The following is a 14,011-nucleotide window of genomic DNA, read 5'->3' on the forward strand; positions in this document are numbered from 1 at the left end:
GGCTGAGTCAGCTCTGCATTAGCTGATGGGGGTGGGGGACACAGAGTTATTCTGCAAGGATATACAGGGTACCTTGACTGGAATAAAGCCAAAGGGTTCAAGAAAAGCAAAATGACAAAGTTCCTTTATACTCCACTTTTTAAAAAACATATTTTATTGATTTTTACAGAGAGGAAGGGAGAGAAGTAGAGCGTTAGAAACATCAATGAGAGAGAAACATCGATTAGCTGCCTCCTGCACACTCCCTACTAGGTATGTGCCTGCAACCAAGGTACATGCCCTTGACCGGAATTGAACCTGGGACCCTTGAGTCTGCAGGCTGACGCTCTATCCACTGAGCCAAACTGGTTAGGGCTATACTCCACTTTTTAAAGAGATGGTGACAATGGTCAAAAAGGAGAGAGCAGCAATAACTACAGGAGCAGGGATGCACTTTTTGCTGGAAGCTGTAAAAACAAACAAAAGAGAGATATTTTAGGTAGCAGAGATTGAAAAAAATTACCTAATTTCTTCTTTGATTCAATTTTTTAACTTAGAAAATTTATAATAAAAGTATTCAAAGTTAGCTACTTTAAAAAAGGTATTCTCAGATATTTATAATTAACAGAACTCAGCTTACATATTTTGCAGATGATGAAAGAGGCACCATTTATTAAGACATTTATTTCAAGTTACCAAGCTGGTTGGTGGTAGAGATCTCCTGGTTTTCTATCTTTATTATTATTACTAGAGGCCTGGTGCACAAAAATTTGTGCACTCGGGGGGAAGAGGGGGTCCCTCAGCCCGGCCTGTGCCCTCTAGCAGTCTGGGACCCCTCGGGAGATAACGACCTGCTGGCTTAGGCCTGCTCCCGGGTGGCAGAGGGCAGGCCCAATCCCTAGGTGCAGCCCCTGGTCGGGCTCAGAGCAGGGCTGATTGGGGAGTTGGGGCGCCGCCCCCTGTCACACTCAAGGCAGGGTCGATGGGGAGGTTGCAGCGCCACCCCCTGTCACGCACAGAGCAGGGCCCATCAGGGGGGTTGGGGCTCCGTACCCTGTCACACACAGAGCAGGGCGGATCAGTGGGTTGGGGCGCCGCCCTCTATCACCCACAGAGCAGGGCCAATCAGGGGATTGGGGCACCGCCACTTTCACACTCAGGGCAGGGCTGATGGGGAGGTTATGGCTCTACCCCATCACACACAGAGCAGGGCCCGTGGGGGGGCGGGGGGGTGGGGCACCACCCTCTATCATCCACAGAGCAGGGCCGATCAGGGGGTTGGGGCGCCGCCACTCTCACACTCAGGGCAGGGCCGATGGGGAGGTTATGGCTCTACCCCGTCACACACAGAGCAGGGCCCCGGGGGATGAGGGGGGTTGGGGCGCCGCACCCTGTCACCCACAGAGCAGGGCTGATCAGGGTGTTTGAGCGCTGCCCCCTGTCACGCTGATCCCGGTGCTGGGAGGCATATTACCCTTTTACTATATAGGGTAGAGGCCTGGTGTACGGGTGGGTGCCAGCTCGTTTGCCCTGAAGGGTGTCTTGGATCAGGGTGGGGGTCCCCACTGGGATGCCTGGCCAGCTTGGGTGAGGGGATGATGGCTGTTTGCAGCTGGTCACACACCCTTCATGGTGGGGGTCCCCACTTGGGGTGCCTGGCCAGTCTGGGTGAGGGGCTGAGGGCTGTTTTCAGGCTGGGGGTGACTGAACTCCCAAACGCTCCTTTTTTCCTTTTTTTTTTTTTTTTTATTCTGGGCCAGCTTTAGCTTGAGGCTTGGCTCCAGCTCTTGCTGCTGAAAGTAGGTTTCTGGCCTTTGCATACAATGTTGCGAATCTGCTGGCTGAAGTCCGGTGGTATTTGTTACAATGTTTGAAACTGCAGGCTCCGAGGCCTGCAGCCGCAGGCGGGGAACGTTGGTTTCCTCCGTCACTGAGGCAACCAAGCCTCATGTTAGTTTCAAGCTGCCTGGCTGCCGGCCACCAACTTGGCTGACAGTTAATTTGCATATCTCGCTGATTAGCCAATGAAAAGGGTAGCGGTCGTACGCCAATTACCATGTTTCTCTTTTATTAGTGTAGATCAGCATCCCCATCACCCCCATCTTAATTATCATCTTCATCACCATTATGAAAGCTAACATTGATTAAGTAATTTATTCTGTGTTAGAATCTGTTTTAAGCACTTGCTATAAATAAACTCAATCCTCACAACAATCCTTTGAGGTAGTTATTTGCATTATCCTCATATTTTGTTGAGTACAACTGTGACACAGAAATGTGAAGACCCCAAATGTGGTGGACTGCAGCTGGGAGCACAAGCTAAGCTAGCCAGTTGCTAGACTGAACTGTGTTTTAATATGGAGAGGAGACTCTGGGCAGTGCCCTTAATTCTCGACCTGCTGAAGACAAGACTGAACTTTTTCCAAGGTGGGGTAGAGGGATATTGGAAACCCAGGGGTTTAATTTTGTGGAAATAAAGATCCATTCATCCTCCCATGCCAGTCTCAGGAAATACCTTTTCTTGTGACATCGCAAGAACTCTACTTCCACTGGTAACAGATGGGGACAAATGGGGAGCCCCACCAATAACCCTTTGTTTCTATTCTTACTGTAAATATTTGCTCCATTGAACTACTATCCCACTTCCATATCCACAATACTTTCCTGGAGTTTTTCAGTTGTGTTTGTTGCTATCAACATTTCCTCTAGGCAAGCAATGCCTCCATTTTATAAATGAAGGGACAGGCTCAGACTTTGTCATTTACATATCTACTAACATATGCCCAGTTTTACTGGCTCAGAAGTCTATTTTCTTTTTTAAAAAAATATTTTTATTGATTTCAGAGAGGAAGAGAGAGGGAGAGAGATCCAAACATCAATGATGAGAATCATTGATTGGCCGCCTCCTGCATTCCCCCTACTGGGGACTGAGCCCACAACCTGGGCATGTACCCTTGGCCAAAATTGAACTTGAGACCCTTCAGTCCATAGACCAACACTCTATCCACTGAGCCAAACCATTTAGGGCCAGAAGTCTATTTTTTTCCACGCCATATGCTCTCTTAGATTCATTCAATTACATGCTCATTCTTTCATCCAATTGTCTGAGATAGACATTCTACTTCAAGGTGAATGTGATGCCAAAATAGGTAAAACTAATTTGAGAAAATGAAAACCCAGAGTAAAAGAAAGCAGGAAACAGGAAGTTAATAAAATAAAATAAATAATAATAATGATAATGGTAATAGTAGTGAAAACATTTTGAGTACTTAGATACTATTCTGAGTGTATTTACTCCTCAGAATCAAATAAGGTGGGTTTTATTTAAAAAATCATTTCTATTTTACCTGTAAGAAACAGGCACAGACTAAGCCATTTGCCCATGTTTTCACTACTAGCAACTACAATTGACTATATTTTTTTCTAGAAACATGCTTAAGAATTTTGATTATGTTAAACATTTTAACAGATAAATCCCTCTCCTTTGTGAATTCAGTGATACAGAACAGAGTATGTATTTGTGTGTCTACAGATTTTTGGCACAGATTATTTTGCTGAAGAAGCAACATTTAAGGGCAAATAGTTAACATACACTAGCTTGCCAAATACTTTGAGTCTTTCCATGGGCCTGAAAACATCTGTTTCTATAGTAACCAGTATAGGCCATGTGAGGAGAGAAGAATTAGAAGGGAAAGCTATTAGTTTAGAATGTCTTAAACAATTTTTCTTTTGCAAATTCACTCCCTAATTATATTATGCTACTAATTTGACCCCTCAACTCTCTGAAAGCAACAGATTCATGGGAACTCTTTGAACTTGAGAACTGCAGTTGCAAGTTAACAGAACAAATTTTGAAATACATTGAAGGGCTGGAAAATGTTTAATCTATTGTCTCTTTATTGGGAGAATTACAGTGTCCTGGCTGGCTAGTTTTAAATGTGTTCATGTTGGCTTTCAAATATCATATCTTCCAAGTTAAGAGGGAACTGGAGAGGAAGCATAAGTTACTGGCTCATAGGGACTTTTTGGGACATTGAATAGCTTATGGCTCGCTAGTAAAAAAAAAAAAAAAAAAAAAAAGGACAAGAAACAGTCTCCTGAGATGATTCCAGTTTCATGAGGAATTGGATGTAAGTACTCCAGAACACCATTGGTGAGTTCTCTAAGCTGAGGTGAAACACACAGTCCAGGTGACTGGGAAAACTTAAGTGGGCAATAGCAATTACCTAGAAAATCAGGAAGCAAAACATGTCACCCCAAAATAAGCCTCTTTGGCATAATGATTATTTTGAGCTGAAGGCAATCAAGGCCAGCAGATTGCCTCCCCCTTAACTGCCTAAAAGAATTTAGAGGGTCCTGCAGAGGAAGAGAGCTACTACCAGAGATAACCTTTTATATCAGATTTATCTGAATGGCAGGGAAAACACTGGCTTACCAAATATTTACTCTTCTCATCTTCCTATGAATTGTCTTCCTCCTCTTTGAAGCTCAGACCCCCATTCTTTTCCTTAGCTCAAGAACATTATAAACTTCAATTGCCTAACTACCTTGGAGTCTTATATTTTTATGGAGCTCCTGTATGTATAAAATTATTATTTTTCTTATTAATCTGTCTTTTCATTATGGTGGGAGGGGGTGGGTCTCAGCCAAGAACCTAGAAGGGTAGAGGGAAAATTATTTTTCTTCTCCTACAGCACATTGATCTCAGTCCATCCCAGCGAAAGACTCCCAGACCGGAAAACACATCACTTCCCTCCTCCCATTGTTCATGTATGGATCAATCCAATACTGCTCTAGGATGTTGGGGTAAATAGAGTATTATTTATCAATTGACAGAAATGACTTTAAGAAAATTCTCAGATATAGCTTACTCATTGAGAAAAACACACTGCAGTTTATAGCTGAAAGTATTCTGAAGCTAATCAAAACCCTCCCCCCCACCTTTTTTTAGTAGAGCTAGGTGGATATTTGTTGTGTCCATTCCAAGTGTATACAGTTTTTTTGTCTTCAACTATAGTGATTATGCTAATGAGCACAATGGCAGATGAGGCTTAGGTGAGGTGGAACTGAGGATGGAGCAGCCTTCTCTGCACACAAACGTACAAAGTAACATACCCGATGTTTAAATAATGGTTGTAGCTGCTCACTGCAGAAAGCTATTCATTCACTCTGGGGAAAGCGAGGAAGACTTCCTAATAGAGGACTATAGGGAACTTGAAGTAGGAATGGGGGTTTTCGGTGAGAGATATAAACAAGTGGAAGAATATACCATGTTCATGGATGGTGGAATTAGCATCATTAATATGTTCACACTACCCAAGGTAATCTATAGATTCAATGCAATCTCCATTAAAATACCAACAGCATATTTCACAGATCTAGAACAAATACTCCAAAAATTTATATGGAACAAAAAAAGACCTTGAATATTCATGACAATCTTGAGAAAGGGGAACAAAGTTGAAGAAATCACAATACCAGATATCAAGTTATACTACAAAGCCACTGTAATCAAAACTGCATGGTACTGGCACAAGAACAGACACATAGATCAATGGAACAGAACAGAGACCCCAGAAATTGACCCAAGCCATTATGCTCAATTAATATTTGACAAAGGAGGCAAGAACATACAATGGAGTCAAGACAGTCTCTTCAATAAATGGTGTTGGTATAACATGGACATGTACATGCAAAAAAAAAAATCAACAAAATGCAAAGGGAACCCACTGTATGGGAGAACATATTTGCCAATGATACATCTGTTAAGGGTTTAATTTCCAAAATATATAAAGAATTCATGCAACTTAACAAAGGAAGAAACCAATTCAATAAAAAAAAAGAAACTGGCAAAGGACCTAAATAGACACTTCTCCAGAAGTGGACATACAGATGGCCAAAAGACATATGAAAAATTGCTCAACATCATTAATCACCAGAGAGATGCAAATTAAAACGACAATGAGGTTTCACCTCACACCTTCCAGAATGGCTACCATCAACAAATCAACAAATGACAAGTGCTGGCAAAGATGTGGAGTAAAGGGAACCCTAGTACACTGCTGGTGGGAATGCAGACTGGTGCAGCTGCAGGAAACCATTTATTGTCTTCACTAGCTGAGTATAGACAGAGACCCCCAAAAGTTAGTAACCTTGAAGCCCTAGCAAAGGTCAGGGCTGTGTACCACCCAGTTAATCTAGATACCACCCAGTTAATCTAGATAATGGTAGCTGAAGCAACCTCCCTACCTTTAATCATGTAAATTGTCTAAGGGTCATGCTATGGTCCTAGTCTGTGTGTCATTGAAACCTCCTTACCCTAGGGCTACCCAAGACAAACCTCCTTACCCAAGGGCTACCCCAGACCAAATTAAAGGTTGGAGCGTCCTGAGCAGGGGGGAAGTCTCTCTCCTTGAGTTGGACTTGCCTGCCTGGCTCCCCAAACATTTCCAAATTATCTCGTGTCTTTTTCTCTCATTTGTTGTGCGGTTCCTCTTTCAGATACTGAACCCTACTCCACGCAGGACGTGGAAGGAAACTCACTCAACCTCTGGCGCCGAACGAGGGTAATCTGGAAGTGCAGGTTTCGCTGGAGCGAAAAAAGGAAGTTTTCACTGAAAAGGTGTGGAAAACTCACCAAAAAAAGGTGAGGGGAATTTTACCGCGCGCAATGCCCAGGATCAACTACAGAAGCCTGGGTCTGTAAGTAAACTGGGAACGTTTTCTTAACCAGGCTAACAAACGGGGCAGGATTTGGCTTTAAAAAAGTAGATTCAGCTTTCAAAAGGTATATTTGACTTTTAAAAACTAAGAAATTTTATTATAGGCTTTTGATTTGCATGTTTAAAGTGTTAAAGTTTTAGAAGGTAATCTTTTACAGTTTTTGCATGTTATTATAGAACATAACCTTTGTTTTTCTTAAAGAAGGTCCATTAGATCTTAAAAGGTTGCCAAAAAAGTTAATCAGAACTTGAAAAAAAGGTTAGCAGCAAGAAAAAACTCATCTCAAAAAACTTTTTCCATGGGGAACGTAATATCGCATTTGCCAAAGCCTTTTCCAGAGGCTGAGGAGGAGTCTCCTCGGCTGGTTCCCTCCCCTCCTCCCAGTGAGGAGTGGGAAGACACGTTAGAGGAATGGCCTTCACGGTCCTCTCCACCTCCACATGCACGTCCTAATTCTGATACGCTTAATTCGCCGTCAATTGAATCACCTGTGCAAAAAGCCATCAGAGAAGGATTGAGGGAAATACCGGCAGAAGAAAGGCTTGCTTTCCCTATCATAGAGGAACCTGACCCACAGCTACCGAATCAGGTAATAAGACAGCATGTAAATATTGACTTTAAAATGATAAAGGCCTTACGTGAAAGCGTTGTTCAAAATGGTCCAACGGCTCCTTTTACAGGAGAAATTATGAATATTATTTCTGAAGCATTCTTAGCTCCTTGTGATTGGTATTCTCTGGCTCCTGCAACTCTGGATAGAGGAGATTATTTACTATGGAAGGGAGAATTTTTGAAAAAATGTCAAGAGCAAGCCCGCGCAAACGGAGGGCCTAATGCTCAAATAACTTATGAAATGCTGGCAGGACTGGGACAGTATATGGATATACAAAATCAGCTACATTATGTGCAACCGGCGTATGAGCAAATTAGACTTTGTGGAAGGAAAGCCTGGTGGGCTTTACCAACAAAAGGGGACCCTCAGGGAGCTTTTAGTAAATGTATGCAGGGACCTACAGAGCCATTTTCTGATTTTGTGGCTCGTCTCACTCGAGCAGTGAGACGACAGATTCAACATGAGGCAGCAGGAGATATTTTAATTCAGCAATTAGCTTATGAAAATGCCAATGCTGATTGTAAAAAACGCCTGATGCCTCAGAGAAGAAATAGTACCATTACAGAGATGATTCAAGCATGTCAGAATGTGGGAACAGGCACTTTTCAAGCAAATTTACTCGCTGCTGCATTAGCAGGTGAAAATAAAAAGTGTTATAACTGGAAAAACAGGACATTTTAGAAAAGAATGTAAGCAACTAAGAAGGACACAAGGAGGCGCTCTAGGGAAAGGCGCGAACATCCCGCCTCCTGAGCTGATCAACACAGATCCAACCTCTCCGTGTCCTAGGTGCCAGAAGGGCTACCATTGGGCCAGCCATTGTAAATCGAAATTCCATAAAAATGGGCAACCATTAGATCAGAACAAAAGGTATGGCCGACCGCAGGAAAACGGCCAGCGGGGCTACCCCAACCCCGTCATTAAAAGGGGAGATCTGCCCTGCAAAGCCCACAGTGGACTCTCTGATCCGGGCCACTCCAGGGAGCGCAGGCCTAGATCTTAACAGTACTATAGCGGTCACTTTGACCCCCGAGATGGCTTGGCAAGCTGTTCCTACAGGAATCTGGGGACCTCTGGGGAGGAGTGGAAATACTCTGAAAGGATTCACTGTTTTGCCTGGGGTCATAGATTCAGACTATGAGGGAGAGATTAAAGTTATATTAGAATGTAATCATATTATGCAAATTACTCCAGGACAAAGAATTGCTCAGATACTACTTTTACCTTATGTTCAGCAAGGCGAGGCTATAAACAGGAGGAGAGGGGCGCAAGGGTTTGGAAGTTCAGACATCTATTGGATACAGGAAATTAGCACAACCCGTCCTATGATTAATTTGAGAATAGAAGGGAAAATGTTTAAGGGCCTAGTAAACACTGGGGCAGATGTCAGCGTTATCAGCAAAGAATTCTGGCCTCCAAGTTGGTCCGTGGTAGAAGCTATGCACTCAATTAGGGGGGTGGGAGTTCCTGATAACACACAACGTAGTGCTGCAGTCTTAAGGAGGAAGGACAGACAGGATGGTTTCAGCCTTACATTGTCTCTGGAATTGCAGTCAATTTATGGGGCCGGGATGTCTTAGAAGGTTTACAAGCTTGTATTATTACCGGCAAAGGACAGCAGTTTATAACTCAGATGGGATATCAGACTGGTCAAGGCGTAGAAAACCCAAGAAGACAAGGATATCAATCTTTTTAGGAGTGGTCCCTGCTCAGTCTCCTCGCCCCCATGCTGATCATATACAATGGAAAGATGACAAACCTATACGGGTGGATCAGTGGCCATTAACCAAGGAGAAATTAGGTCATATTCATGAATTGATACAGGAACAAATAGAAAAATAGAAGCTGGTCATATAGAGCCTTCCAATAGCCCTTGGAATACGCCTATATTTATTATACCTAAGAAGGTGGCAGGGAAATGGCGATTGATACATGATCTCAGAGCAGTTAATGCTACTATGCATACCATGGGAGCTTTGCAACCTGGACTCCCAGCGCCTTCACAAATCCCTTTAAATTGGTCTCTCATAGTAGTAGATCTTAAGGATTGTTTTTTCACCATTCCCTTGGCACCTCAAGATAAAAAAGATTTGCCTTTTCAGTGCCATCTATTAATAATATAGAACCCATGAAAAGATATCAATGGAAAGTTTTGCCTCAAGGAATGGCCAATAGACCTACCTTGTGCCAAAAACATGTGGCTCAAGCTGTTCAACCTTTAAGGGACAGATATTCCCGATGTTACATTATCCACTACATGGATGACTTGCTCTTAGCAAGTCCACGGGAAGAGCAGGCTTTGGAAATATTTTTCCAATTAGAGAAGGAGCTCCCTAAATGGGGCTTAAAAATTGCTCCAGAAAAGGTACAGAAACAAACACCTTTTAAATATCTGGGAACCATAATTGAAAACCAATGTATTAGGCCACAAAAGGTGGAACTAAGAAAAGATTGCCTTAAAACTTTAAATGACTTTCAGAAATTATTAGGGGACATTAATTGGTTAAGACCTTACCTAAAAATCTCTATGGGAATAATGACAAATTTATTTCATATGCTTAGGGGTGACTCTAACCTTTCCTCACCCAGAACACTAACAGATGACACCAGAAAGGAGTTGCTAAGAATTGAGCAGGCGATACCCTCAGAACTCTCCCGATCCATTCACTCTCCTACTCTCTTTCTATTCCCAATCCTTTTCTATGTCCTGCACATTCTACATTGCAGCCGTCCAGAATTTTGGAGATTCCCTGAAGTCACTAGGCTGTTTTAAATCTCTGTGATTTAGTATGTACTGTTTTGTGCTTGAAATGACTCTTCCTTTCTTCTCTCACCGAGAATCCCCATTCCCTGTGGTCCTCTACTATGAAGTCTTCCTCAACGTTCCCCAGAGAGAATGATAGCTTCCTACAGTGAGCAGCTACAGCCATTGCTTGAACATTGGGTGTGTAACTTTGTACTTTTGTGTGTAGATATTTGTTCATATTTTCATTTCTCATTGAACTTAAAATCTTCCTAGCAGAGTAGTTCTGCTTTATTCCTTTTATATTGCCTGGGGCCCACTAGGCCAGTTCCTGGAACATAGCAGACAATAGATAAGAGTGGATGAATGAGTCATACCTCCTGCTTTACTTGTAGCACTCCTTATTTATGAAATGATCATAATAAGAAAGTGAGTTTGAGGGAGAAGGAAAATATGCTATATTTTATGAACTATCTTTTCCAGTAGGGGTTTACTCTCCCATCTAGAATGCCCCCCTATCTTAGTGCCATTGCAGAAATATATTTTCCTAGTGGTAGTTAAGGAGAAAGAAGAGGGGAGAAACCAATAAATCAGACATATCCCCCACCCGCCCTCTAATCTGTCAGTTCCACCATTATAGAAGGCCGATTTCTCTGTTCTTGGCCTTTAAAAGAATCATAGCCTGTGATCCTGATAAGGGTGAATTCAATTTAGATCAATAATAATACCTTTTAGCAGCTGACAGTTATATGTGCTCAGATTTCCAGTTGACCTCAATTGCAACCAATTTCCTCTTGGGTGGTAGCTCATATTTACAACTTCAAACAACTCATAGGGAGGGACCAGAACCTCCTCCCTGAGAGAGAAGTCTTGTACAGGTGCACCCAGGCAGGTAAGTATGGTAAATAGAGTTTGGTTCCCAGACTGCTGTGCCTCTTTTCTTAGGAGGGAGGTGGGCAGGAATTGGCCAAATCGAAGGGTGGCACCTATGTAGGCTTTCAAGTAGAAATCGGCCTCATGATGCACCTGGTAGCACAGAGAGTCATTCTTCACAGCAATCCCTTTCCTCAGCAGCTGGATTGCTGAGGTCAGGTAGTAATGTAGGTATTTGAAATGGAATGAATGTTTATACTGCCATGGAGACCTGGCAGCACTGGCCATGGCTCTAGTGAATTCAGAGCGAACATGGTTGTTCAATGTGTAAACCAAGATGGCCACAGCATGTGTGATCGTCATGTTCTTAGGGAGAGCTTTAGGTCGGTTCAGCCAGGTTAAATGGGCATTATTCCAGATCTTGTAATAATTTGTCTGGGCTTCTACTTCTTTTGCGACATAATCCCCTTGACTTAGCTCCTTCATGACCTGTTGGCTGCAGCCTTGGTATTGATCGTCAAAGGAATCTGGTGCCAAGTCAAAGTTGATTTTAATTGCAGCCTATAAGAAAAGAAAAATCTTGATTATAATTTTTCCAATCAGATGATGAATCTGATAGCAGATTTTCCATACTCTATAAGACCGTCTTCTCAAAACCAGTATTTGCTGAAGTTTCACTTATAATCATTACACTGCTCCAGTCCTTCCTGTGTCAGTGACCTGTGTTAGAGATTGAATTTGTTTCGATACATATCACTGAGAGCTCAAAAATGCGCATCTCCCCATGGAGGAAGTGATCTTCTTTGTTTCACCAAAATCATGGTATTTTTTATTTTTGCACATTGGGTATGTTGAAGAAAACAATTAATAACCTTAAAGTTTAGTTTTACTTTCTATTTCATCTACTGACTCCCTTCACATTTCTCCGTGGGTGTTTTAAGAACTATCTCTTTTTATAAATACCTAAAAGCTATACTAAGCCTTTGAAGTGTATTTAATAAAAGACGTAAGTGATGAATAAAGTTGGGTCCTCCAGGGGATTCCCAGTAATAACAGCCCTCTCCCCTATTCAGGCTCTGAAAAAAATTGAGAAAAAAAGAGAGCAAATCTGAAAGGCTAAAATATCATTTTCATTTATGAATCATGTCATGTTGGGGCTCACATCTGTAGATCTGATGGCAAGTGGACTTGTTAGAAATAAACCCCAGAGTGAGGCAGACTTGCCCACTCAGCTGTAGGTAGTGCTGGATTGCAGCCTACCGGGGCATGATTCCTTTCACAGAGAAACACAGAGCTCTTGGCCTTTGCCATCAGGCTAGCTCCCCGGAGGAAGAAAAGCAGAGTCAAGCTCAGCATACCCAATTTTCCTTCCTTATATTACCAAGCAAGTAAATTTTCCCACCTCCAGTAGTGTAGTGAGTAAAGAGTGAACAGTGGTCGGGAGTGTGCCTAGGAAAGTCACTCCTATTGGAAATCAGGAGTGGGAAAAACACATTTTCTAATGGGGAACCAATTGAATATTACTTATTGATACCCTAGTGCATATTAAACTAAGATTATAGTTTGAATACAACTTCACTAAGTGCCATTAGCCCATCACGGAGAGCCATATTTCAATGATCTAAATCCCAAGATTTTTTCTGCTTGACAAAGGAATGATGCTTTTCTAATGAACTGTACTCATTAAGGAATATATTAAGAGATACAATTCCATCCAGTCAATATCAAAGATTTGTGGCTGAAACTAAAAATAACATGCCATTTGGTATTTTTACTGTTATTTATGTTAAATCATCTGGTTGTTATAAATTAGAAAAAATTTTTAAGACGGCTTAAATAATTTCAACCAATAACTCTGTATAGCAACTTTACAAGTAAATCTAGAGAATCTATTTAAGCCAAAACAACAATAACAAATCAATAATATCACATTTTGTCAAATCCTTGTTATGGTAAACTCTAAAACTTTATTATATTACTAGATGACAAATATGTAGTCTGTTATTTTTTAATATTAGGTTGTTTTTCCTTAGGTGGAACTTTAAATTATAATACTACTTTTGCGTTGATCCATAGGATACAGTCAAAAGCCACATAGACTTGGTTAATTTTGCATTATTTGTCCTACAGAAGCAGTTTTACTTAAGTTTTGTGGACAACCCAGAAAATAATGCCATACCTCGAGCATCCATGTCAGGTTTATAAACTAAAGAATTTCACAATTTCAAATAATTGTTTTCCACACTCTTCGCCAGCAAAACTTACTGTGTCTGAATGAAAGCAGATCCCACAGTGCCGAAAGGTCATTGAGAGGTCACCAGGAGAACGCTCTATTGGAGCATTAATCAGACAGAGACCACCTCCTTAATTGTGCCCGACCTGGGAACTCACCGTGGGTCTCTGCAGGCCAGCAAACAGCAGCAGGAGAGGAAGCTGTGTTCGGAGGAGCCAGATTCCTGTCGCAGGAACTGTAGTTACTGGGAATAAAATCTTCCTGCATCTGTTGGTCAAGGGACAGCATTTGTTTGAGTTAAATGTACTTCTTCCATCTTGTAGCTTCATGCTGAAACGAGTTCTCCCGATTTTTCCTTTGGGCTTTTCTATGCGAGTCTCAGCAAGAACCTTCCTTGCTAATGTTTATGGCAAGACTTCTGTTGACCACTACCAACTAGCAGTTTTTATGAGGGAAGAGATCAGCTCCAACTTTGTGTTGCAAAACTGAAATATCTGACTAAACAAGGAGTTCTAAAGTAATTGGGAGTTTCCGATGGGGGGAAAAAAACCCCACAACAGCAACCCTAAAACCAACCCTTGTCTGACCTGTATGTAGAGGAATTCGAAAGGAATGTTGAAGGTCAGGCTCTGCAGCTCAACCTCAACTTGCTAGTGAGGCAGAAGGCACACACCGTACAGTGTTTGGGGCCAAGTGTTATGATCCTGAGCCGCGGGCTTTCACTGGGAGTGATATGATTGGCTCGTGCAGGTGGTTGGGAAGATGTCACCTCAAGATGGGCCCCATCTGGTGCTGCTGATAGGCCCCGCCCAGAGGGGGCTGTCAGAAAGCAGCGAACCTTTTAGGG

General features: G+C 42.2%; 1 protein-coding gene across 2 annotated transcripts; it reads right to left on the reverse strand.

Moving 5' to 3' along the window:
- Positions 1 to 124: 124 nt before the first annotated feature.
- On the reverse strand, positions 125 to 13,774 carry ART4 (ADP-ribosyltransferase 4 (inactive) (Dombrock blood group)). 2 transcript variants are annotated; one of them, XM_059682279.1, is made up of 3 exons: positions 13,323 to 13,774; positions 10,787 to 11,492; positions 125 to 446 (listed from the first exon to the last, which is right to left on the reverse strand). In XM_059682279.1, exons 1-3 carry the CDS (start codon positions 13,491 to 13,493, stop codon positions 355 to 357), a joined length of 969 nt encoding a protein of 322 aa, XP_059538262.1. In that variant the 5' UTR covers positions 13,494 to 13,774; the 3' UTR covers positions 125 to 354. The 2 variants fall into 2 exon arrangements, with proteins under 2 accessions (XP_059538262.1, XP_059538263.1); XM_059682280.1 differs by lacking the exon at positions 13,323 to 13,774 and adding an exon at positions 13,197 to 13,312.
- Positions 13,775 to 14,011: the final 237 nt, after the last annotated feature.

This window comes from Myotis daubentonii, chromosome 2 (genome assembly GCF_963259705.1).
Source record: "Myotis daubentonii chromosome 2, mMyoDau2.1, whole genome shotgun sequence".
Classification (NCBI taxonomy): Eukaryota; Metazoa; Chordata; class Mammalia; order Chiroptera; family Vespertilionidae; genus Myotis; species Myotis daubentonii.